The 27,488-nt window shown below is 40.6% G+C and overlaps 1 protein-coding gene across 1 annotated transcript in view; it reads left to right on the top strand.

The window, feature by feature from the left end:
* The window catches only part of lrrc49 (leucine rich repeat containing 49), a 110,102-nt gene extending 88,515 nt beyond the window's left edge, over window positions 1-21,587 (top strand). The window contains exons 14-18 of the mRNA XM_088920679.1: window positions 979-1,216; window positions 1,968-2,153; window positions 2,397-2,506; window positions 15,197-15,350; window positions 20,385-21,587. Of these exons, the coding sequence (XP_088776805.1) occupies window positions 979-1,216; window positions 1,968-2,153; window positions 2,397-2,506; window positions 15,197-15,350; window positions 20,385-20,600 (904 nt within the window). The 3' untranslated portion in view covers window positions 20,601-21,587. The remainder of the gene's footprint in view (window positions 1-978; window positions 1,217-1,967; window positions 2,154-2,396; window positions 2,507-15,196; window positions 15,351-20,384) is intronic.
* The last annotated feature ends 5,901 nt before the right edge of the window (window positions 21,588-27,488 follow it).

Raw genomic sequence — 27,488 nt, 5'->3', positions numbered from 1 at the left:
TTCTTATCAGCCTTTATTTTGTATTATATATAAAAAGTATCCTTCCAGCTTTATGGATGAGTAGAGAGGAACAGCTGATATTAATGAACTCTTGGCAATGAGTCAGTTTTGATTGGTGTATATAAGAAATTGACTACATTTTGTATCAGCTGCTTATTAGTCATTGATCATAATGAAATCATGTTCAATAGCATTTCTGAAAAAGAAAGCATACAGTCAGAGGATCTTATCTATACTAAGGGCTACTCAAGGACCCATCTTGAAAGAAGTGGAAGTCAGTGTGGCTGTGGTTATCATAATGCCTGCTCAGACCTGGACACGTCCACCTCTGTACTGATCCTGGCAATGGAATTATACAACTAACATACTGAGTGACAAATATACACTGGTTAGAATAGCTTGTCATAACCTCTCATTTAAAAACAAAAATGTATGTGAGTTCCACAGAAAATATGCCGTAAGAATTCAGAAAATATTAAGATAATTCATTCAGAAAATCATACAAAAGACAGTTCCAAAATGTCTAAATACAGTTTATAAAGAGCTTGAACTGGATTTTGAAAATGCCAGTGAGTTTGCATCTTACAGTGCAGAAAAAATTAGAGATACATGATAAATTAGCCAGGTCAGATTATGTATTTCAAATGTATGATCTGTCATGACATTATTTCTAAAAGATTACATTATTTATATAAACAGTAACCTATTTTCAAAGCCCTCCTTGTATTTGTGAAACTGACATTTCTGTCTTCCAGGCCACAGTATTCTGGTCGTATTTTTTCTTTGTATTTTTCTTTCACTTAGTGAAAACTCAGAGCCAATTCGGAGCTCACTCTGACTGTTGCCCTTGTGTTTTTTGGAGGGGGATCGGGAGATGTCTGAGTCACACAGCTAACACAATGTGTGCCACTGTGTGCAAGGAGGCAGCGTTGTCCCACAGGCGCTGGCAGGCTCACAGGTGTCGCTTGCTATGCGCAGGCTCGCCGAAGCCGCAGTCGGTGCGGGGGTGCAGAGCCTCTCCCTCTCTGACTCCCACCTGGCGGAGCTGGACGGGGACACGCTGAGGCTCTTCGGGCCCGGCGCGCTGGAGGCCCTGGAGCGTGGCTGGGGGGTGCAGACCGCTGGCGCCGTCACGGTCATCGCCTTCCGCTACATCGACTTCGACACCATCGTGCCCACCCTGCCGCGGATCCGCGTCAAGTTTCCCAACGTCAGGGTGAGTGGACAGCGGCGCCTGGGAAACGTGAGGCAGGAATGTGTCCTTGCTTGCACACTAAACCATAACTAGATTTCAAACTAGAGCCCTGTCTGTAGAATGGCAGCCTCCTGCAATAGTGGAGTTACTGTCCAATCACTGCTGTTACATTCTCTAGTCTTTCTCTAGTCAGACAGCAGCCATATCTCTCTGCAACTCACAACTGGCATCCCACTGGAGCTCAGCAGGTGTGAGCCTGATCAGTACCTGGATGGGAGACCTCCTGGGCAAAACTAAGGTTGCTGCTGGTAGAGGTGTTAGTGGGGCCAGCAGAGGGCGCTCACCCTGCAGTCAGTGTGGGTCCTAATGCCCCAGTATAGTGATGGGGACACTATACTGTAAACAGGTGCTGTCCTTCAGATGAGACGTAAAACCGAGTTCCTGACTGTCTTTGGGTCATTAAAAATTCCAGGGCGTTTCTTGAAAAGAGTAGGGGTGTAACTCCGGTGTCCTGGCCAAATTTCCCATTGGCCCTTACCAATCATGGCCTCCTAATAATCCCCATCTATGAATTGGCTTCATTACTCTGCTCTCCTCCCCACTGATAGCTGATGTGTGGTGAGCGTTCTGGCGCACTATGGCTGCCGTCGCATCATCCAGGTGGGGCTGCACACTGGTGGAGGAGAGTCCCCATTACCTGTAAAGCGCTTTGAGTGGAGTGTCCAGAAAAGCGCTATATAATTGTAAGCAATTATTATTATTCTCCCTGTAGCACTTGATCTTCTCAAACAGCAACATTAGCCGGCTGCCTCAGCTGGCCGCGCTGGCCCAGGTCAGGAGGCTGGACCAGCTGACTGTCCACCCCGAAGGCAATCCGGTGGTCAGTCTGGGGCTCTGGAGGTCCTTTGCCATCTACCGGCTCAACCACTTCAACCTACAGAGGATCAATGGCCTGGAGGTACAGTGCATTGCCGTACAGACAATATATAGTATATAGTACTTTTTCTATTACAGTTTTGTCAAATAAAGAAAACACAAACACTAAACACTAAAACACAGTACTAATACAAAGAGCATCTAATGTAAAATTCTGTAAACAAGTAACTTCTGAGGAAACAATAATTATACATTCCAATTATATGGCAGCCATTCCTCTGCTGTCTCCCAGCCCTTGATGTTGATGCAGCATTTCTGTTGATAGGTGACCATGAATGATGTTATAACAGCAGAGAGGCTGTTTGGTACCTTGGGCCACATTGCAGCAACTGAGACTCCACACTATCGCCTGCTTCTGCTACTTGAAGAATCCAGGTAAAAAAGCAGAGTCTGCAACTGGTCTTTCCCCATACACAAACACAGCTTCATACAGTATACTGTATTCACTCAATCGCATGCCGAAGGTGTAAGAAGGAAATAAGGAAGATGCTTACCTAATCCAAAACAATCATCAATCATGCAGTCATGCAAAAATGTAAAGAGTTTGCAGTTTTTTCCTTTATGCAGCCTTGATTGTTGAGGCAGGCTAACGGAATTGCAGGTTAAACAAAACAAGCCATAATGAAGACACAGCCTTAATTATCAGACTGTGTGGATGCAATAACAGATGTCCTGTGTTTAAGATGACCTCATATTCTCTCAGGTGTCTGTTTGTCATCTGCATGTGCCTGTGAATCATCACACTCCCACAAGAGGGTGGGGGACCCTTGTCAGCGGTGAGATGTGCCACTCACAATAATGCAGTTTTGTTTAGAGCAGTGAGTGCTCTGTCTTGTATAAGCCTCCCCCTCTGGGCTGGACCTCATTCATATGGGCAAATGTCACTTCAGTCAAATACGTTAAAGCTAAAAATATTCTAGGCATGTTCAATACAGGGTTTGTCAACTTAATCTCAAATTGCATCCAACTTTTATTGAGGCTTTCTAAAGAGACATACTGTATGCTACCATAAATGTGGATTGAGAAAGTGCCGTTTTCCCAATCTGTGTTGTTCTAGCAGAAGAACAAAATGCAACAAATTGTGCAGATTTTTGGTTCTAAAAAGATTCAAGCACCATGATGGAAATCTGAGCTGTTGTAGCCCAAAATAAGCTTTTATGCGAGCAAAATTATTTGCCAAAATGAATGTATTATAAGGTTTTCCTACAGAGCATTAATACAATATACAGTAGTAGTTTGGTTTTGAGAGCACTGCTGACAGATCTTTAAATCTGAAAGACCCTTCAAGAATAACTTTTCAACGTAGAGGCTTCTTTGTATCATCTTAAATTAGATATTATATGTAATTGCATGAGATAAAAAGAGCTTAAAAGCAGATTGTCTACCTTAATATCATGTGAAGACTGGTATTACGACCCACCCTTATGCTGTATAGCTCTTGGAAACTAGCCTTGTTGTTCCACATGTACAGTGTCTCCCTGGTTATACTGTTAGGAATTATACAGTATTCTAGGATTTCACATTTATTTAGGTGATTACACAAATCAATCTTACAAAGCAGTCAAGACAGTAACATCTCTGTTACAAAGTGCATAGCTGAAATTCTGTCAGGGATGGCCACATGCTGGACACAAATCCTGATCAAACACTGGTCTTGTTATTTGCCTCTAAATGGGAAAAAAAATATTTTGTCTTTTCACAAGAAAACCTGATGAGTACTGTACTGTATATTCAGCCCAGCAAATTGCCAGGCACTATTAGCTTAATTATTCAACAATCTCATCATGTGTTTCTTCAACGATCACACAGTGTCCACTTGAAGTCCACATGATTCTTGGCAAGTTTTCTTCTCATGACCATACACGTACAGAAGAGTGCTCTGTTTCTGTCTCTTTTTTTCCACTTGTGGCCCTCAATCATTGTATTGTAGCTGAACATAATATTTTAAATTAGGTCAAACTGTGGCATCGTGTAATTTTAATATTACTCTTGTTCCACAGTCTTAAGGCTAATGTTAAAGCTATTCAAGTATGACTACATTTAATTAATACAGTATATTAATTAGTTCAGACACATTACATTCAGTTTATTAAAACATGCACATTTTGTGTCTGGATGGAGAAGCTGATTCCCAGACTGTGCAAATGAATGGTGGGCAGGTGTCAGCCCTACCATGAAATTATGCCAACATCTGTTCTTTTCGTGAAATAACTTATTTTTGTTTGTGTTGTTAAAAGACAATCATTTTATTGATTTCAGTCAGAATTTACTTTCTTACCTTTTAACAACACAGAGTGCCTATCATGAACAGCTTGTGGGTGTTTGCTGTCACGGTGTACTATTTAAAAATACCTTTCAGTCCTGTGCTGGTACAATACTTTTCAACCAGCTGTGCTGGCAGCTGGTTCTCTGCACCTTGTAGACTGCGTATGGAGACCCACATGGTTGCATGCCTCACTAATCTGGCCGGGAGGAAAAGGATGTGTCTGTTCCGCAGCTTAGTCAAGGGGAATCCCAGCTCCCCTGGGACACAGGGACTTGGGAAATTGGGAATCTTCAGCAGGTCTTGACCTGAGGTGTGTGGGACACTGAGGTGTCTGTAAGGGTGCTTGACATAACAAGTGCTATTAATAAGAAAAACAGAACAGAACAGTATAGCGAGATAAGCAAGATGACATTACAACCCCTTAAGGCAGCCCTTGCCTGTTTACACTTATAAAGACCAAGAAATATCATATAGATTCAACTAAAAGAAGCATTAAACCACAGTTTAATAAAAATAGAATGACCGGAAGGAGGCACAATCAGAGATTCCCGAACCAATCGAATGCCACTTGACACACAGGCACTGCTCTACAGCAGATTTGTTTTTAAACTTTTGTAAATGTATAATTATTTTTAATATATGTCAATAAGTTACATATTTTCTTGTTTCAGTTGTTATACTGAAATTACAAATGAAACTTTGTTTTAAAACACTTTTGTTTTTAAAACATTTAATTGAAATAATTTCTACGTGTTTAAAACCCATTAAACAGCAATTATCAACAGTTAGTCTTTGCAGCATGATGGCAGTGAAATGACATGTTTGGGAAATATCTTGGCTCTGACGGAGCGTGCCGGATGAGCACGATGGGAGTGCCCGTCCGCTCTCTCTCCAGCCTGTGTGGAGACAGGGCTCTGCCACTTCCAGAGTGTGTGAAGTTAAAATCAAAACATACTGTATCATGGCTCTGAAGTCACAAGTATTGTGTGTGGAGGTAATAACTGATTGAAAAGCTAACTATATCACAAAAGAATTATCAGAAAATGCAAGTGTGCATTAAAGGTGTTTGAAGTGCTTCAAAGCTTCATTAAGAAAATGGAACAGCAAAAGACAAACCTTTCTTCAACATTTTTAACACAAGTAGTACAGTAGAATCCTGGCCATGTCTGTCATTCTTGTATTCTAGTCTGCAAGACTAAGAAGGTATTGGCTTGGTCACAGGCTCCTGAATAGTATAGGAGGAATGAAAATGATGCATCTAAAGAATTTGCAGAATTGGACAACACAACCAAGTTCATTGTCTCCAGGGAATTTCAAAGGCTGGATGCCAGTCAGCCCATCGGACTCTGGCTTATACCAAGGAGAAATCTGCTCTCTTTGGCTGCTGGAAACAGAATATGCTCTCACTCTGGGAGCTTGGCACCCAGACTTGTGAACCAGAGAGTTCACACAACAAGAAGGAAAAAGGAAGGGCTGTCTTAATTCTTGTCAGATAGATGCATGTTTGTGTAAAGGGCTCAAGCCTTGCAAAATATCTGTGATGGAAATATTTTTGCCTGATTCATGACAAATATGTCCAAAAAAGAACAGACCACAGAACTACCAGTACAAAGTGAAGCAACAGCACTAAGTGAATTTTTTTACAACTTTAGACAAGCCTTATATGCTGAGGGTAGTTGTTGTTCTTTTACTTGGAAATTCATGGCACACTTAAAAGCACTTCGCTCATATTTTAGATGTTAAGAAAACAATATCTACAGGTATGATGATTTTTTTATGTTTGCACATTGAATAGTTGGCGCCTCAATTTTAATATATATTTTAAAACCATAAAATATGCTGAATCTTTATAAAATACTTTTAGTAATGTAATCAGGGTAAATCAATGTCTGAAAAAAAGCATTATGTTTATTTCCCTGTAGAAAACTGAAGTAGACTTTAGTCCAACCAAAGCTAATAAATCTGTCTTTGTGTACTTAAATGAAAACTGCTACAGTACTGAGACTTGTTTTGAAGATATGCTTCAAGGTAGAAGACCTTTGTCAAGGCTTTTCTTAAAATATATATTAATACAAATACATTGCAATGTATGTTTTGTGATTTTTATAGGATTTTCACTTGCAATAATTCATATTGCAGTGGAAGCCTTCCGTGCTCTCGTGACACCACACTGTGTCTGTGTGCTCACTCACTGTACAGCACAGTACGTGTGTGATTCGAATTGGATTGGATTGTTCTAGCTCCCAAGGTATAGGGTGATGTAACAGTGCAGCGGTCTTTCTCTAATGTGATGCATGAGTTTAGTAAAACAAAAAAAAGATGCTAATAGTTCAACACACAAAATATGGCAGAAATTACACTTTGCTAATCCCTTTCTGAATGCAGCCAGGCATGTTTCTGTGTAAAGCACACCGATCCGAGAAAGTCAGGTGTTGTAACCAATCTGTGTTATTACAATGCACTATTGTAAACCCTCTGAGTGCAGATGCTGCTCCCAGAACATGATCTTAATTCTTTCCATACTTGAACAAGCTGATGTGGATTGCTTGAGCATGAGGAATTACAATAGATTTTTTTTTTAAATGAGAATAAAGATTTGGCTATGACTAATATTCTTTCCAAAATTTCTGTAAGGCCGGATGTATTAAATATAAAACTCAAATTATTTTACAACCTACTTCTTTGCCTTGCGATATTGAACAGCTTTAGGAGGGCACTGGCCTCCTTGCCTGGGGGCGGCTTGGCTGCCTGGTTGTGCGTTTCAGGCGATGAGTGGGACACGAAGGGTCCCGGGTCGCTGACAGGGGGTGGGATCACCCCAGGAACAATATTCCAGTGGAGCAGCCACAGCCACTTGCAAAGCCCACGTTCTCAAGTGCTAGAGACAAGGGCTAGAGAAAGAAAAGATTGCCAATCCAAAACCAAATAATCTTCATGCTTATGCAGGAATAACCTCACTGCATGGCATATATTGTGAGAAAAAATGCTTTTCTACTCAATCATGATTAAAAAATAGTTTGTTTCTTTAAAGTTATCCTCATTTTTTTTTATTTTGTTAACATTGAAAATAAATTCATAATATTTTCAGTGTATGGTAAAAATCTGAACATGATAATGATATCAATGATATTGTTAGCATGACCTAATTTGGTTATAATGATCCTTGATGTTAAATTGTTGATAAATGATGATAATTAATCCCATTACATCATGGGTGTGTCCTTGGTATCACTGGTCCAAAACTTATCCTGGACTGTGTCCTGTAAAGCTCCTCTTTTATACTTGGAAATGTCTGCTCCATGATGTTCTTACTGCTGTTTGTGCCTGTTTTACTTCTTTTATTTGAAACGTTGGAATGCTGCAGCCCTTATAATCACATATGTGTGTGTATGTGTCTTTGATAATTATAAAGATTTACGGCTTGCACAAACTTGCCCTTGTACACCCCTGAGCATGTCTCTTAACCACAATCTAAAATTACAAAAAGAAAATAACGTTTAAGAATACATCCTAAATACTGTAATCTTTGCAATACGTTTGCTAGAAATATGGTACATGAATCAGTTATTTTGGTTTCAATTGTCTGAGAAAGATTTAGATCTAAATGCTATGTACTCTTTTGAAAATATATTTTACTTACAATTAAGAATATCTGTTTGTTTTTATTTTCCGAACTGCAATTTTTAAAGCTTGGCTGTTTTTTAAGAGACGTTTCCAAGAGTCTTACAGCGGCTGTATCTGTGCACACTGTCAGTGGGGTCTGTGCGTGGCAGGAGGACTCCAGATTTCGCTCAGAGCCCTGCTGTTAAGTGTTTCCTGCTGGCGGCAGGCTCCCCAGGGACGAGGTGGGACCTGGCATCCTCATGCACTCTTCAGCTCAGCCAAGAGCACTTGAAGAATGTCACAGCAGGTTATTAAAACACAACTTTTGAACAATCATAACGCCTCCCAATTTAGATAATAAACCTTAAAAAATGCTGGCTTCCGCAGCACTGGAAGTTGCAAAGATGAAAAATGGTCGTCTTTAGCGCTAACTTCCAGATCTGTGGAAGCCTCATCCATGCACCACCCAACTGGAGGACAATGCTGAGGCATGTCGGCCAGCTCCACAACCCTGCCATTGAGTGTGTCCTGGGCTTAGTGTATCATGATTAAGAGAGAGAAAAGATCGGAAATATTGAGAAAATAATAATATTAGGGATATTAGGCTTGTGAGGATTATTGTTGGCAGTAGTATTATTAAAGTTAGCTGTAACAGATTCCCACAGGCCCACAAAACACACAGAAAATGATAAAGATGGCGACTGAGCATTAATCACAGATCAAATGCTTAAACCATAGCAGTCTCCAAGCAGAAGAGCAGTTCCTTGGATGTGAGGTTCCAAGCTCAGGATTCTCCACAGGGAGAATGCACTCACACGCCTGCTGCCAGCTCTGTTGTACCTTGCTGTCCTGAGGGAAGGTGGGATATTCCTAATGTGTGGAAGTTTCCTTTCCTTCATAAAACAAGGTCGATCTGAGAAAACAAAAGAATGTTGGTTAAATTAGGTGTCAGAGTCAGAAACAAATTTTGCTCACGACTGCATGTAAAAATAGCTCTGACCCTCTCTCTGGTCATGCAAAACACCTTAGACTTCTGCTCTTTATTGAACTTCAGGGCTTAATGATGGGAGTGAATCAATTCTTGTCTTAATGACCCTCCTCTAAACCGTGCATGTCTGTGGCTATCCAGGGCTAGGACTCTGGCACTGCAGCAGAGTAATTAGTAGTAATTAGAGGCACAGATGCAGGGTTTCAGCCATCATAATGGTAATGAGCTAAAACACAGCCAGCCTCAACCTAAGTACGTATGATGGAGGATAATCTCGCCTGTTCTCTGTTTTAGGTTCAGTGAAGTGCACAGGGATAGCAGCACAGTCAAAAAGAAGAGTACAAGCACTGCAGTGTTCTGGGTGATGAAGACCTAATCAGGAACAACAGCTGTGACTATTGTGCAGCTGTGTTTACTAGCAAGGGGCATTTAAATAAGAGAAATTGGCAGTGAAATACCAACAGAACACATCCCCTGAATTAGTAGTTTACACTAAATTTAATGTCTTGGCTCTATTTCAGCGATATGGAACAGGTGTCCCATGATTTTGCCTCCCGGGGTCAGTTTTCCATATGGCTTTATTTGTGCACAATTACAGACTGGAGCTGTTTCTGTTTCTGTACTATTTAATTTTTTACAGGTGTTCAATTTTGATATCCACTTTTCCACTTTGTGCAAATTCCTGTGGAACATAATGTATCAATTTAAAGTAAATGCTGTCATGTCCAATAAATAATTAAAAAAAATATTCCAAATATAAAAAGTATAGAACTCATCCAGTATATATCACATGTCCAATCAGTCTGGTTGCGATTTATTCTCTGAATAATGAGATGAGAGTATAGTTTCTGTGGGAAGCTGTGTTTAGTGCTGGTCAAGAAGTGTATTTTTAAGATATAACAATCATTTCCCTTTACAAGTCACTTTTTAATTATAACTTGATCTTCAAATGGATCTGAACACCTTATGGTGAAGGAACAGGAAATCTACCTTGATTGCACTCTTTCAGATAAGTAAATGATTCACTTACAGAAGATGTCTACCCAATGTGTGTCAATAAACAGGGAAAGTTTAGGATGCCAGTGTTGAGGTGCAATGCGGTTATTAATCTGAAGAAGTTGCCCAAGTCTGTTTATGAGCTGCAGATGTGGATGTAGAAGCATAACAGGGATGAGAAAACACTTATGATAACATGATGCCACAAAACAACTATTTACTTGCAAAGATTCATATGTTGTCAACACCAGATATTGTAAGTCACTCTGGGCCACATGCTCTGCTCCAGAAAGCCTGTTTCCTCTGATTAGGCTGAACTTTAATTCTGTTGCATCTTTTTTCATCATGGACAAATGATGGTTTTATAAGAGCGAAGATTGCTTGCAGACTCAGTATATCTTGAATTTTTAAAAAATTTATTACGATAAATATCAAGTAAATAATATGCTATTAAAAAGCTCAATACTCTAATCACTACTCGGTTTGACCCAACTACTGAAATAGGTTAGAGTTAAGTTTCCCAATGAGATGAGTATAAGAAAAGTAATTGGTAGTCCAAAATTTTAAACAGACTTAGACAGCTGTTAATTAGTTTTGCATCAGTGTACTTTTTATACCAGAGTTAAAATAATAAACTTAAAAATGTTCAAGTAATCCTTTACTTTTACTGTTCTGGGTTTTGTAACATATTGCCTGGAAATCAATGTAGTCTGGAAATGTTAAACAATTAGACATAAAAATATGCTTCCCAAGATTGTGTATACAGTACATACCAGATTCTACCGAGTACTGTAAATACCCACAGGGCAAAGAGTTGGTGTTAAGCCCAACGTGGGCGGTGAGTTCAGAGAAAAGCTGAGTAACTCCTGTATTGATACTGTATGTGATAAACTGAGTGGTTACAAGAACTCAGTCTGCTTAGCCTTGGACAGAAAAGGCTTTGTCAACAGTGGGTCAAGTAGAAAGCAAGGACCATAAGAAATCAAGATACAGTACACTTAATGTACAGTATGAGCAAAAACAATTCAAGGTTTTTCTTGGAGTTACACACACCCTGTACTACTAATTTTTTATAACGTTGTATACAATTATGGACACAAAATTAATATTGCTGTTCTCCAACCAGGTATACTAGAGATTATAGGAATTTCTGTCACATGATAAAATGATTGAATCTTTTTAGTCTTGAACACAGTAGAGTGTGGAAAGAACTGATTTAACACCTGAAATCCTCAGAAGTATCGACAAATCGATAAAACATGAACCAGGCACAAGTGGTTGCAAACAACAGGGAAGAAGATTTTAAACTGAGCTTCTTTGCACAAAGGATTCTGGTGTCTGGAACAAGCTGCCCAGGCATGTTGTTTAAACTGGCTTCATTTTAAAAAGGACTGGATGACATCAATTAGTTACTAGCATCAAAACAAGCTAGATAAGCTGAATGTTGTTTTTTTTTGTAACCTTTCTTATGTTCTTTTTCCCTTACTCATCTTGTGGTCTTATGGCATTTTGTATCTCTGCTGGAAGTAGGCCAGTAGCTGGCTTTCTTCCACGAGGGTGTGGAACAGTCATTTTGCACCATGACCCCAAACAGGCTGGTCCAGAGCTTTAAACCAACATGGTGGTTACAATTATTTACAATTATCATTCAAAATTAGAATTGTCCTTCAGATACTTAGAAAATCTATAGAACTATCATGATCTTTATGTGATGATATACTGATAGTTGATGTTGATGGGCAAAAGGTTTTTAAAGAGCAAAATGTATAGTAGTGTCCTATTTCAATACAATAAAGAGCCCCCCTGCTTTTGTAGTTTGCTGTGATTATGAAAATCATCCCCTGTCACCACTTATCTTGGACATCTGACAAACAATACACAGTGTTGATTATCTTATTTTATTTAATGATTCCTATAAGCCATCCATGTGATTCACTTAAAGTAATGAGAGAAAAGTAAATCCGCATGCAGAGTAAAATGCACAGGATTTGACAGGCTTGGTGCTGGTCATTTTCATGAATCAGATGGAATCTTGGAAAAGACGCCCTGTAGTGTCGTAGTCAATCACCTGTCCCTTCTGGGAAACACTGGACAGAAGTTTGTCTTCCTGAACCTAATGACTTGTGCAGCTCGGGCAGTTGTGAGGGACATTTCTTCTGTCTTGGCTTTGCTTAACAAATGGCATTCTTTACTGTGCAGGTAGAGATTGAATGGAGTACATTTAGGTTCTCTTGTTTCCTTGAAATACAGTACCAGTCAATTATACACCAGCAGAATGATAGTAGATGAGTGCTGTGCTCTGTGCTAGTTAAGGCCTGCAAGTTTTGCCAATGTTGTTAGCGAGGAGTTCTCTTTCTCAGTGATATGAAACATATCACAATTCAGCATGCTGGAACAATAGCGCTTTCAATGATGTTTTGTAAAAAGCAATTGCTCTGTCAAAATAATTCCCATGGAGCACAAAGGAGAGTCTCTCTTCACATCAGTGATGCAAAAAATTTAGTACAGGGGTCAGGTCTAAGGTGATGCTGGACCTTATGAGTGATCTGCAAAAAAATAGGTGCCTTTAATTTTGTTCATGTTTGTTTTGTTAAATTATTTTGTGTTAGTAATAAGTGAACTGTTAACACATGCATATTAGCTGGGGGTTACAAGGCTTTTAAGCCTATTTGTGACTCCAATAATTATTAACATCCTGGAGAATCTGTTTTGAACTTGACAATTTTTTTATTAAGATGATGAAATTACTGACAAAATATATTGGTAGTGAGGGGAACACTGATTGATTGGACTTGTTTTTCTTATGTACAAGCTGTCAGATTTGCTCTGAAATCTTACTTCTGTTGTTGCCATTTGGAATGAGACCCTAGTCTTCAGCTTCAGGTGCTATAATTATTAAGACATGGATCTGGAAAGGACTCAGGATCAATTAAAGTCATTGTTAAAGCCTGCTGATGAATTAGAGTCACAGGTTTGCTGGGTACAGTGGCTGTGGTCAATAACAATAAGTTCCATACATCATTTGTAGAATTCTCTCATTAAAGGCTGAAACTGCCTAGTTGCTGAGCAAAAAGACAGCTTAATGTGTATTTTCAGCACTTTTAATTACCTGTGGCTGTTCATAAGAGAAGCAGCAGGAATCATGCTGATACCTAAAGTGGACACTGCTTGTAGTGTGGTAATGGTTTCCTTTTGGAGTTCATGTACTGCACTTAAAACTCTAGATCAGCTGTCTGTATTTCCAGAAGGACGAGGCTTGTACTGGCACACACTGTCATGATTCTTTTGCAATTGTTTTGAAATGTATAAAGAACATCCTCTTCCTTCTCATTAATAACAGTGCCCCCAGAGAAGTGTGAACAATATAGCAATTAAACCTGTTGATGAAAGCAGGACAAGGGAAGAAACTGGTGCTCACTGGGTGCTTGGAAAACCCCGTCTCATCTACAGAGATGAAATAAAGATGCAGGGGAATGAAACTGAATATCAGTGAATGGAAGTGGTTGCAGGTGGGATAAGAAAACATGTGGTTTTACTTATAAAACATTACAGAATTGATAGTGCCCCCTGGGAAAAAGTGTTGTAGAAAATGCATTGCTGTCACCAGCATTGTAAAACAACAATTAAGAAATAGGATTCTGGGGTATTTTAGTTAGAGAATACACTAGCAATGATGGAGGTGAACAATGTCTTACATAATTGGTTATAAAAATGGCTGTATAATTACAGAGAAAATGGGACTGTAGTTTTTCTGTGGAGACATTGTGAGAGCTAACTATGAGCAAGGCTTTCAAAGTCTCGATCACTACAAAGCAAAGTGGTCACTCAGATTAATAATTCAGAATAATTGCCAGATTGAAAGGTAAAACGATGGCTTGTGTGCTTCAGCTGCAGTAGTGCTGTTCGCTCCAGGAATTACGTTACAGCACCTCCTCACAGTTTTACACAGCCGCGGCTTTATCACAACGTACTCAATACCCACCTCACTTCCATCAGAGTTGGTAAGCCTGAGAGGACTAGCTGATGTGTGCTTTAAAGCACCGATGCACGCATTGGCACATCCCCCAGGCTGGCAGGCATGGGTAGGCCAGGTGTATGAAGCTGCCAAAGCCAGTGTGTGAACCATAATACCAGCAGACCTGATGATGTTGAGCTGTAAGCTGTCCTGCTTGAGCAGATTCCATACAGGAAACCTACATTCCACAGCTATTTCCCGCCTCCTGGCTGCCCTTCTGGGAGCTAGTGATGTATGTCCTCCTACAGGTTTTGTGTCGACATGTTTCAAGTTGTGCCAGTATACTTGATTTCAGTTCCTGTACTGCCATTGTCTATCCCTGCCTCTTATTACAAATGTGGGTTAGCACTTTCCTTCTTTCCTTCTCTCTGTAAAAGCACAGACAGTAATGTCGCTGACTTGGATCATTGCTTTCAATGCAACTGTGTGGGTGGTCTGTATCAGTGTGCCTTGCGATGGGAGGTGTACTGTATGTACAGTATAGTACTTTTCTGACTTGCACAGAGAGGTTAGGGAATGACACAAATATTATTCATTTGTCTTCACTGCGATCCCCAGGTAAATATTTCTATATATTGCTAGATGGAGAATTGGTAAGGGATAGAGACTACACCTGGTCTTGGGGTAATTATTATTAGTAGCTTCTCAGGTATCTGTTTCGTTTTCTGATTTGTTAATCAACAGTCAAGAATAATTAGTCTTGATACATTTTAAAGTAGTAAACAATAGAAACAGTTGTAAACAGACATTGTTCAGGACTGGCTAGACATCTCGCAAATGCAATTTACTATTAATATATAACACACTAATTACAATTGTGTAGTGACACAAAATGAAACTGTCTACTAAATTTGAAACATCCCATGAAAAGGATTTAAGAGTAAAGACAATGTGGGAAGGTAAAAAAAAGTAGGGAGACTCACGTCAACAGGTGTTTACTGAACAAGCATTTTGTTTACATTGCATCATCGTTGTTAAGCCCCATCCTTCGGGGTCCCCTGCCCTCCAGTCAATGCTCTTCGAGGTCCCTTGCCCTCCAGTCGATGCTCTTCAAGGTCCCCTGTGTTGGAGCGTGGCAGTGAGCGAGCCTGCCCATCGTTCACCTGAGCCAGGGAAGCTGCTGAGCAGCGAGTAGACACAGCATACAGCACACCTGAGTGCGGGAGAGAGTGACCCCCCTTGTTTCCTGCCCCTCAGGAAGCGGCAGCTGCAGTTTCTGCTGGAGGGGCGCGGGCGGCGGGCGGGCCTGAGCCCGGAGGAGTTGCGGGACAACGGCAAGGTGCTGGGCGAGGGGCTGAGCAGGGCCCTCTTCAACTACCCCAGCCGGGACACGGGGGCCGACAGCACTGAGGTAAGGAGCAGGTGTCCAGGACAGGATCCAAGTAGGAAAGGTGGCTCTTTCACAGCTGCTTCTTGGACGTGCTGGTATTGTTGATGTCCTAGAGTTCTCAGGCCCAAACCTCATCTCCTCTTATTCAACCAAGCCACAGCACTGCTCTCAGATGCACAGCAGTCTGTTGTAAACACCTGTGCAATAAATACTGTACTTCCTCTTGTCTGTACTGCGAATCCTGCACCACACTACAAGAATGAGGTGTTGTTTTTGTACAGCAAGTCAGTGAAAACCCTTCGCTCCTCTAAAAATCAATAGGGAATAAGCAACAATTAATTACTAGGTACACTGTACTAATTCCCAGTGGTTGAAATGCTTAATTCATGCAAATTTATCATTCACCAATTTGAGTGTCTAATTGTGATATATATCATTTTGTTTCTCATGGCATAGTTTTATATCATTTATATAGGATTTATTTGGCTAGACCCCTGCCCATTTAAAAGGAGATCTTCTGACGTCAGTGCCTCCAACACAAAGCACATTTACAAGGTCCTGATTGATGTTCAGTACTTTTTCTCCTCTTCTGAGCTCAGTGCTGCACCGAGCCTGCACCTTTCAAAACAGATGTTGAAAGTATCTGGCATCATTTATCCATAAATGCAACTGTTGTGCAACAAAAGACAAAGGAGCACAATACTTTACAATACATGGCAACGCCCAACTATACTTCTAAAACAGGACTCCCCAAAACGTCTAAAACTTGGAATCCCCAAGTGCCTTCTGTCTTACATCTGCCCAAATAACCATGTCAGAAACTGCAGTGTTCTTGTCAGCAGGATGGAAAGGAGTGACCGGAGGTGAAGTCAGCTGAGGATTCGATGTACAACATCAATGAAATATGTTTCAATAAAAACACACAGGGCCTGATTTTCCAGAGTTAGGAAGAATACTTGTGAGTAAGGGCTCTTTTGAATGCAGTTACTTGAAATTTTCTAAAATAACACAGTTTAGATACTACATCTCAAAATAAAGCAAATACTGTATATAAACACATACAATAAAATAAACAAGCATTCTGTGATTTCTGAAGAAATAGAAAGATTAATTTGGTTTCACAGATAATTACTGTATTTTCCCTTTTTTATGATTGTTGAAACAATACACAGCTCCATTAGAAATCTCCATTAGAAACAGAATGCCTTTGATTTCACATGACATTTGTGAGTATTAAAAATATCAATCCAAAATATCTACTGTAGGTGTCCATTTAGCAATGTAACATAAAGCAATCAGAAATGTAATATAATTTACTAATGCTTACTCTAAGTTAATTAAAAGGCCCTTAGTTATGATGATATCAATTCTTACATTCACAGGCTCCTATCTATGTAAAAATAGACTATACCAATAACAATAATGTACTGTAAAAAGCAAACTAGCTAGCCACTGCATCTCTGCCAAACATAGAAAAATATCAAAACTGTAACATGAGCCAGCACATTTAACTTCCATATTAGTTATTGAATGTGCTTAAGGGAATTTATATACTGTAACCAGGCAAAGATACAGTAGCTTACCTGTAATATGTCTGATGTATTTGCAGCAACAAGACTATACTGCATAGTGATAGATCCTCTTTAGCCATCTGTTTCTGATTATAAAGAAATTATAAACCCATTCTTTGGGTTTTGGAATGTTCTATGTGATGTAGAAAATTATGCATCGCTTTTTTAAATATATGGAAATTGAATGGCAGTTTTCTTTAAAGAACCACACATAAAGTCGCTACCATAAACATCAGCTCTCGCCCTTTCCAGCACTGATTTAAGTTCTTTATTAAGGGTAATAAACACTCTCCCTCCTGCTGCCACACACCCTAAGAGGCTCCATGGTCCAATGTCCTTTGCTTCTTTATTTCTTTCTTTTCTTTTCTTGTCATATGTTCATGTAACTCTCCACTCAATTAGCTTATTTGTGCATATACAGTACTGGGACACTGAAGTCAAAATTGCTGTTTTTTCTGTGTCCCCAAGAGACTCAGATTTGAGATGAAAAGATGAATGTGAGGCAAAAGTACAGAATGTCGCCTTTCTTTTCTCTGCTCATACATGCTTTAACACTTTAGAATGATAGATACCATTATTGTGTTCCATCCCTCCATTTCAGTTGAGTATAAGTATTGGGACAAATTGATTTAATGTAAAGTAGTACAGGACCTTACAAATAAAAGTAGTACAGGGTTACAAATCCCTTGCATGCAATAACTGCAGCAAGCCTGAGATGCTTGGACATCACCAAACTCTCGGTCTGCTCCGTTGAGATGCTTTGCCAAGGCCGTGCTGCTGCCATTTTCAGTTGCTGTTTGAATGGTCGGGGAGTCTCCAGTCTCCATTTCTGTAAGTGACATTCATGTTTAATTGGATTTAAATCAGGAAATGAGCTTGGCAAGTCTAAGACTTTACATTTTTTACCCTGGTAAAGTCCTTGGTTGCAGTGGGCATTGTCTTGCAGCATGAGGAAGCGCTGGCCAATGGGCCTGGAGTTATTTTCTTGTACACAGGCAGACAAGTGCCCTTCTGAAGTCATTCCTGCCGCCGTCATCAGTTACATCATCAATAAAGATGACTGAGCCAGTTCCAGAGGCGGCCATGCAGGCCCAAGCCATGACGCTGCCTTAGTGCTTTAGGTGTCACGCCCTCTGCAGCCAGAGGGCGCTCCTTCTCTGTCCTGTCTCTCATTTTCTGTTCTCTGCTGTCCTTCCGGTGTTTCTCTCTCTGGGGCTATATATTTCTGGGTCTTTCATTCTGCCTTCGCTCAGCATTGACGTTCGGATATCCTGAGACCCGCCTAGCACCAGGTCGCCCCACGTCCGCTACCTGTGGGCATAGGTTTCTATACGGCATTCCCTGAACAGCTGAGCCCGGGCTAACCCCCGTCTCGCCGCTACGCATAGGGTCTTTTCGCTCTCCTGTCATTAAACGATTCGGCCCTTCCGACATCCGTGACATTAGGTCATCTGTAGTTCCTTCTTTCTCCACACTTTCACCTCACCATCACTTTGATAGAGGTTTGTGTTTGTCTCATTTGTCCATAACACGTTGTTCCAAACCTCTACCGGCTCATCTCTGTACTTTTTTAGCAAATTATAATTGTGGCCTACCTATTTTTGGTGTTGATGAGAGGTTTGCATCTTGTGGTCTAGTCTTTAGAATTCTGTAATTGAAGTCTTCTGGGAACAGATTGTGATACCTTCACCCCTGCACTGTGGAGGTCCTTGGTGATTTCATCAACAGTTGTTTGAAAGTTTTTCTTCATAGCTCTTACAATTTTTCTATCACCAACTGTAGTTATTTTCCTCGGATGACCAGGTTGTTGCCAATTGCTTAGTACAGCAGTGGATTCTTTCTCTTTATTTCAAAAGTTATTTCAAATGGTTGATTGTTGCTATGTTTTATTATCTCCAGGAGGCAATGTGTTTTGTGGCAGCCAACAAAAACAATACAAATATACATGCACATGAGAATTATCTGTGGAGTAAGGTTATAGCCACAGATAGCAATGAGAACTTAAACCTGTTTGTTTTTAAATTGGGAAATCTGTTTCTGTGTTCTGAGGGGAGTAACTGGAATTCATTAAACCAAGGAAGGGTGAAGCGTCCTGTAGGATGGAACATGTCTTACTCTCGTAACTGATAGGCCTGGGGCAGGGCCAGAAGATCAGCGCCGATGACTTTCTGACATAGACTTGGTTTGACAAGACTCCCCTTTTTGCTCTAACTCCTCGGATCCTGATTTCCTCACCAGCAGATCAGGGCAAAAGTTCTGCAGGGATGCAGGTTCAATAAAAGGCTGATAAAACACCATCAACAACAAATTATCAACCTTAAAATGTTTAAGCTTCCTTAAGAAAAAAAATGCTGTGTCCTTTTTTGAAAATAGAATCAACATTTGTCTCAAAATGTAACTTTCAGTCCAGAACAGTCCCTTTTTCAGTTACTCCCGTGATGCAGGTTTGAATGATCATCTGAGGGTTTTTCCTGAAGTCAACTGGCTCAGAGACATTCAACTTCAAAAGGTTTTGTCTCTAGAGTGGTGATAACACTTACAATCATTTGTCTACAGAACAACAAGTGGGCGACACAATAAACATCCTTAAGGGGAAGCAATAGAACAATACAGCTTGATAGACAATCCACTGATGACTCTCTATCAGTAACCCAACTGACAAGAGGAAGATCAAAACCGAAATTAGCCAATAGCTTAGCTGCCAAAAAATGCCCTTTAAGCAAGCTGAAATGAGTCTAACTGATCCTGTGTCAATGCAACAGGAAGCACCTGGATAAGAACCACCTGACAGCCAATTGTCCCAATGCTTATGTCCACCTCAGCTGGGGAGACTGGTCACAAAAAGTGCTTTAATTCTGAAATGTACACACGTAAGCACAGAAATACAAATAAAAGAGGGCATTCGGTTCTTTTACCTTCATATACAGTATCTGGATATTCTTATCCTTCAGCTATTCATCTGTTTGTCTCAAATACAAATACAGCAAAAATAGCTATTTTGACCTTATAGAGGGGGCTGTATATCTCTTATATTTATTGAGCATATATTAAGATTAATGGTATATTAAGCAGCATAAGATCAAAGGTTTGAATACTGAACTCAAGCGCCCCACGGACCAGTGATCTTGTACATGCTTCACACTGTGCGTACATGTTATTTCACTTGAAATCCTAACCTCTACTTGTTGGGTGAGTGTTGAGTGAACTAGAATGTGATATCATTTCCAGATAGGAATAATCGAAACAAGCAATATTTATGACAGTTGATATGTTAGTCAATAGTGTTGATGGAGATAGGGGCATTCCAAAATTTATGACCGTCATTGCATTCGCCTAGAACTAATGCCAAGTACTCTACAGTAAATCACACCTCTGCTCTCTGTAGCGGAAGTCTCTTCCTCCATTAATTTGTTTGAAATGTGTGAAGGAATGTGAGGGCTTGGCAAGTCACAACACTTAGTTTTAACTTCCCTTTCCCTCTTAGGAAGCCTTTTCCGATGGCCCGGTGAAGACCCAGGTGTGCCGGGAATTCGTGAGCGGTCTGGTGAAACGGGCCGCCGACACCAACCTGAAAGCAGAGTCCCTGCACAAGCTGTGGCCCTCGCTGTTCGTGGAGCTGGTCAGGGACAGCGTGCTGGACATGTGGGGCCGGCCGGCGTACCGCCAGGCGTGCTTGCAGAGGATTTCACAGCCCCAGTGACGCCCTGCATGCTGCTCTCCGGCTGGGCCTCAGCACCAGCAGCACCACGCCAGGACAGGGGCGCCCCTGCAATGTGCTGTTCTTCCGATTAAAGTTTGTTGTTTCAGTAAGCAACACTTTTCCCTTTCTATACTGCATTGAAATTAAATATTGGAGCCCTCCTTTCAATGCAGTGACGTTTAAGAAAAACTTTAGCCTCAGTTTCGCCAAGGACTGAAATACTCTAAATGTCTCTGGTCTAATAATGAAAAGACATCTCTCTGCCCACTAGTCTCCAATTCCAGCTCAGGTTCCTCATAATGGCTTTCATTTGGCTAAAGCTGTCTTGCAAGAACCCAGCGGAAAGCCACCATGAGGTGGCTGTAGAACTGGGATTAGAATTTAAGAAATATTAATAAAGATTAGTTTCTGTTGCTTTTGTTTTTCAATGGGAATTCCAGTACAAAGGTTTCGTTTTAAAATAATTCTCCCTACAAAAAATTATCTGTGTTTTAAGCATATACACAAATACATTTTTTTCAGGATTTGTTTTTATGTTTTAAATTATTTCTGAAGAGAAGTGGAGGAGGAATAATGTGCCTAGATGCTGAAAGTGATAAAGCAAAACTTTTGAACATAGAGTGTCTTCCTTTTTGGCTTTGCTTGTATGGTCTGACTTCCTTTTTCAGGTCATCTGTCATATCAGCATGGTTTATCCTGTTACAGTATAAACCCGTTAATGATAAAAGTAAATGTCAGAGAGATTTGCTGGGTAATTGTTTGATAATCTTGTGGTGATTGTATATCTTAGGCTGTTAAAAATTGGGGAAAAAAATATTTTCAACCTATTTTTCTCATAACTCTAAATATAACACAAATTAACAAAATATCTTTATCTTTAGTATAACATACTGACCATTTTAATAATGCACAGTTCCCCATGGCTGTACTGTACATGTATGTCCTGCACAGAAATAACTTGTGGTGAATAAAGCAACCTTAGAGAAATGAAAGACAAATTAAACTTTGATCAACAGTGACACAACAGTGTTTTGCTCAAGATTTTCTTGGAAATTTTAAGCATATTTTTAGGAAACCATAAGGTGTATATTTGCACAGATGAAGATCATGTAGCGCTGCCTCCATGTTCAAGTCATGCCTGGAGGAATGGAAAGGTGTTCAACTGAAGGTGGCAAGATTCCAACAAAAGCACGATATTCTGACATTCCATGTGCTGTAAGAGTAACAGGTCTCATAGAGGCTGATTACAGTGACCTCTCTCCCCAGGACTGTGGCAGAAGTGTCTCCGTATTGTAGGTTTGGTGCCTATAGGCTGCGCCTAATGTGGTGTAATGTGGTGTTCTCAGTCCTGGATCTTGCCACACATGCTACTTAATCACACACTCTCCTTACATGAGTACGTGCATGATCTTCTCAAGGTTCTAAAAATAAATCTTGATCAAAACATCATTAATTGTTTTCTAATATGAGGAACAGAGTAGTTCCCTCATACCCTGGTCCCATAGAGATGTCGCTTGGTTAGAATGGAATTCAGGACATTCTCTGAAAAAGATGGGAACAGTAGTACGATGCCCATCATCATAAGGTCTTAATTTCATCTAACGGGGAGAGATCATTCTTGGATGGCTACAGTAGCACTATCCTTTCTGCTTCAGTTCTGGTTTCATCTCGTGTCAATCCCGGCACTCACTGGCAATCCTCCCTGCCCACACAGCAGCTTCTTTCTGCTCTCACACTCATGAGAACAGTGTTTTGCCTGAGCAACAGTGGTGCAACATGTGACCAGCATGTGGAATGTTCGTGACTGTTGAATAAATCATTTCATTTTCCACTCAAACACAGATGTGTAAAAACCGTCGCATGCTTTCTGAAGGCTAAGTTAACATTACAGGAACATGCACTGTACTGTATGTGTATAATGTTTGAGTAGTGCGCAATTTCAGCTGGTCAGTATAGAACTGCAGAAATCTTATTAATAAAAATTCTTTAGATTTTTTTCAAAGATATTTGCTTTTTTGTATGTGAAGTCCACTGAGATGCTTTTAATGTTAGCAATGGATATGAAATAGGTTAATTTGAAATCAAGGACAACTCTTTTACAGTATAATTGTTTCAGCAGTAGTATTTTAATCACTTATGATGTGTTGATTATATTTCACTGAATAAAAAGGGGGATTCAACTTTAATTATGCCATTAGAATATGGAAATGTAAGTCGAGCAATCAAGAAGTACAGATTCCCAATCACATTTCATCTGCAGGCAGTAGGACACAGAAGAAATTCAAACTTCCAGTAAGTAAAAACATTAATTATATACTGTGCAATATGTATTTTGGGGGCATTTAATCAGAATGTTTTGGAAGTTGCCTCCTTGAAAAATAAATTCAGAAATGAATTATGTTCCTTTTCTGAAACTGCCACTTTACTACTTTTACTACTGCCACTATACAACATACTTCAGAGTGTCATTAATGGTAGCTTGCAGATGGTCATTACTCACATATTTGTAAAATGATTCATTTTCCAATACAAGTGGTAAACCTGAGGAACATCAAAGTGTTTTTTTATTCTTTTGAGCCTTTATAATTTTATTTCTTCAATACAGAATATGCTGTGCTTATTTTGAAAACTTTATTTTAAATTGAGAATAACTGATTCTTTTTTTTATTTCATACTCACCTGTTCCTATTTTTTGCGATCGCCAGTTGTTTTTGGGCTTGGCTCTCCGGCAGGAAACCCTCTCTGCAGAGGATGCGACGCATCTGTCAGGAGCGGTAGGACTGACGGGGAGCAGCGCCTCTCTCACAGGTGCTCACTGAAAACTTTCAGGCACCCACAAGTCACGGGGCCACTGTGCACTGAAAGCTACACACAGGGCGATGACTTACTTATGCGCTGATGGCTGTGAGATGCTAAATTAAATTGCATAACAGGAGTGTGCTCTAAGATTGTATTAGCTTGAACTTATGTTCTCTAGTGGAACTAATTGGAATGCAGAGAACTAAGAATCAATTATCATGTATAGGAAGTGCTTTAATCAGGATTGAGGAAGATAAAGCTATGTACTGTACGTCTCTGGTGAGGCACTTCATCTTCTAATAGAGCTCTTGTAAACATATCGACAAGATGGAGGCCCTGATTTTGTAAATGCTGTGGTCAGAGGCCTTGCCTTGGATCTCAGTCTCAGTGAGTGTGTTTAGTTCCATGAATGACACAGGAATGTTAATCTTATAGGTTTGCTAATCCCCCTCTGTGCACGTCTCTCCTTAACAACAGTGTGCTGTTTGTTTGCAGTAGCTTCCCAGTCTACTGTCTGTGTGCACACCTGCAGAGACCAGCACAGTGTGAGGGGGTTTGCAGTACACAAATAACACACGGAAGAATTTAAGAAGCAGACATGAGGGCCTCCAGGTCCTGTTTCACATTCAGAACTTCCAGGCAGGGCTGGCAGAGTCCATCAAGGAAAATTCACTGAGCTGCATCTCCAGCTGTTTGTAGAGTCCTGGTCAGGAGGACACAGACAGTGTTACAGGACAAGCAAAAATAAATATATTCATATGGAAAGAAGTGACACATTGCAAAGGTTTGATAAGCTAGAATATCGAGTGCTAGCAGTTTAATTTTTGGTGTGAATAAGTGTTTGTGTTTCTCTAACTTGTGCATGCAGTGGTGTTGATGCCGTGCGCGCTGTGATGCCGTGTGGGGAGGGCACAAGCAGGACATGTGGAGCTGGGCAGGATCGGAAACAACAATGAGACCAGAGTGCAGCTGAGATAAAAAGGCACAGCATTGGAAATGACAGATCTGAAGAGTGGCTATTTGTTATAATGTCTCTTTATCATGTTCAGAAAGAAGAAAAATAGAAAAATCAGTTCTTAGATCCTGTTTGAGCATGACCTTACTTCCTGAACAAACCAAGCTGCTAAGCTACTTCGCAAAGAAGTAACTTTCTGCTCACAGTTGCAACAAGGTTGCACTTCCTTTTATCCTGTTATTTTCTTCATTTTTAACACAGCACTCCAGTCCCAGGTACGAGACACTTCTTTTCAGGCTCTTTCTCTGCTATGCAGCTGTGGTCACTTGTGCCCTGAGGTGTGTCCTTTTCCAGGTGTCTGTGTGAAAACTGGGAAGCAGAGTTTTCTGAACCTGCTCCATTGCTGCACAGTCCAGGGGTTCATGTTTAGCTTGTCCTCTGACAGTGTTACATAATGATTTAGCCTTTTATAAAACTGTTTAAATCATGAACATAATAATACGATGGCAATACATTTTCATGTTCTGTAATGTATGAACACATTAGTATGTTAATAAGCACTTTCTGCCCTGAAAAAACTTAAAGATTGTGAGGTCACAAAAAAGAGAGGTGCAAGCTCACTTTTGAACATGAGTGAAAGCTTGTGTACGTGCTGTCCCAGTCTGAAACTAGCTATACGTCTTTATTTGAGGAATTATTTCTGCTGAATGATGCAACCAAGGGGGACCGGTCAGCAGCACACAGGAGGGGAAGTTCAGGAGTGCTGTGTGTCTGAATTCACACATCCTCCCCAGGAAAAGGTTCTTTTGAAATTCACGTGTATACTTGAAAAATGCATTTACAAATATTTTCTTCACCTTTTATGACATTAAAAAGAAATATATATAATATCTTCTCTATAGCAGCAACAGAAATAACTCTTAACAGTTTTTCAGCAAACTTCCTGTTTTTTTTAATTTATTAAATTAAAGCACAGCAAACTACTGGAACACTCAAACATTTTGTGTACAGAGCCCCCAAAAGAGGGAGACAAATCATTGACTTGCAAAGGGATGCCTGAAGAGATTTTCCTTCGGTTGCAGGTCTTTGCGCAGGGCGGTCCAGTGTGCCTGCAGGTTTTCATCCAGCTCAGCTCCTCAGGTTGGATAAGACATGATTACAGCATTAGTGGAAGCTCACACAGGGCACTATAAATATTTTCTTTGCTATACAGTATGTTTGCCTGCAAATGGATCCCGCCAGGTGCTGAAACTCTGTTAAAATAGGGAAATGTTTTTATATATACACCATGTATAGTAAATGTTATCTTAAGGTATATACTGTACAAGCCCGCAAATCATGTTCAGTGGTGCTTGAAATGTAGTAGACCACACAAGAATAAAACAAACACTACAAAAGCTAATTACAGTACAATTAAAATATTTCACTCTGCAGGAAATGCTTCTCCCTCTTGAGAAGCTGTGTGTAATTTTGCAGTAAAAGATGGATGTTGCAGTAGTGTATTTAATAACATCTAGGAGCTGTTAGTTAAGAATCTAGTGACTGTCCTACGAAAATAAGTTAAGTGTTAGTTAGGCTAGATCACTTCCCTGTATCATTTTCACTTTTGTAAAATGTTGTATTCTAAGTGGTAGATCCTAAAGAAGACAAGAAAAGTAATTCAATTTTCTTTGTAATGGCAGGGAAATACTGACCAATTAATGGAAAATATTCAATTGTCTAACATTGTGATTAAAAAAAAACACTCTTTGATGCAAGAATGAAATACTGAAATCCTATCTTTAGGATTGGAGAAGGTGCTGAACACATGTAGGGCTTAGGACACAATGGGAGTGAATTTCAAACCTTTGACAAGGTTCCCCACAAGGGACTGATTGTTCAACACGCAACTGTGGGACTGAATGCTGCCCCAAGATGGACATGACACAATGGGTGGACAGAGAACCGACTTCAGCATCACAGTGAGTGATAAGATAAGATCACTTTATTGGCCATATACAATTTCTTGCATTAGGAATTTAACTTTTTGCATACCACAACTTGCTCTCCATGAGACACAGAAACACAGACAGAGAGAGAAGCTGGGGGTCAAAGCGCGGCATCAGCCATTGTACAGTGCCCCTGGAGCAGTTGGGGTTCAGGGCCTTGCTCAGGGGCCCAACAGAATAGGATTGCTCTGCCAGCTGCAGGATTTGAACCGGCAACCTTCCAGCCACAAATGCAGATCCTTAGCTACAGTGCCACTGCTCCACCTGAGTGGAGTTGAGTGTCCTGTCTGAGCTGGACAGTGAGTGGAGTGTCCTGTCTGTGCTGGACAGTGTGTGGAGTGTCCTTTCTGTACTGGACAGTGAGTGGAATGTGCTGTCTGTACTGGACAGTGAGTGGAGTGTCCTGTCTGTGCTGGACAGTGACTGGAGTTTCCTGTCTGTGCTGGACAGTGTGTGGACTGTCCTGTCTGTACTGGACAGTGAGTGGAGTGTCCTGTCTGTGCTGGACAGTGTGTGAAGTGTCCTTTCTGTACTGGACAGTGAGTGGAGTGTGCTGTCTGTGCTGGACAGTGTGTGGAGTGCCCTGTCTGTGCTGGACAGTGACTGGAGTGTCCTGTCTGTGCTGGACAGTGTGTGAAGTGTCCTTTCTGTACTGGACAGTGAGTGGAGTGTGCTGTCTGTGCTGGACAGTGTGTGGAGTGCCCTGTCTGTGCTGGACAGTGACTGGAGTGTCCTGTCTGTGCTGGACAGTGTGTGAAGTGTACTTTCTGTACTGGACAGTGAGTGGAATGTGCTGTCTGTACTGGACAGTGACTGGAGTTTCCTGTCTGTGCTGGACAGTGACTGGAGTTTCCTGTCTGTACTGGACAGTGAGTGGAGTGTCCTGTCTGTGCTGGACAGTGTGTGAAGTGTCCTTTCTGTACTGGACAGTGAGTGGAGTGTGCTGTCTTTACTGGACAGTGAGTGGAGTGTACTGTCTGTGCTGGACAGTGTGTGAAGTGTCCTGTCTTTACTGGACAGTGAGTGGAGTGTCCACAGTGGTTGCTGCTGTGGCCACTGCTCTTCCATCTGTGGAGGTGAAAACAAAGGTCAATCCTAATCTTGCCCGGGAGCATCTTCAGTAACTACTGTATGTATAAATATTGG

Source organism: Atractosteus spatula, chromosome 7, assembly GCF_055471065.1.
Source record: "Atractosteus spatula isolate fAtrSpa1 chromosome 7, fAtrSpa1.hap1, whole genome shotgun sequence".
Lineage (NCBI taxonomy): Eukaryota > Metazoa > Chordata > Actinopteri > Semionotiformes > Lepisosteidae > Atractosteus > Atractosteus spatula.
The sequence above is the reverse complement of the archived record's forward strand: the minus strand, read 5'-3'. Positions and strand labels throughout refer to the sequence as shown.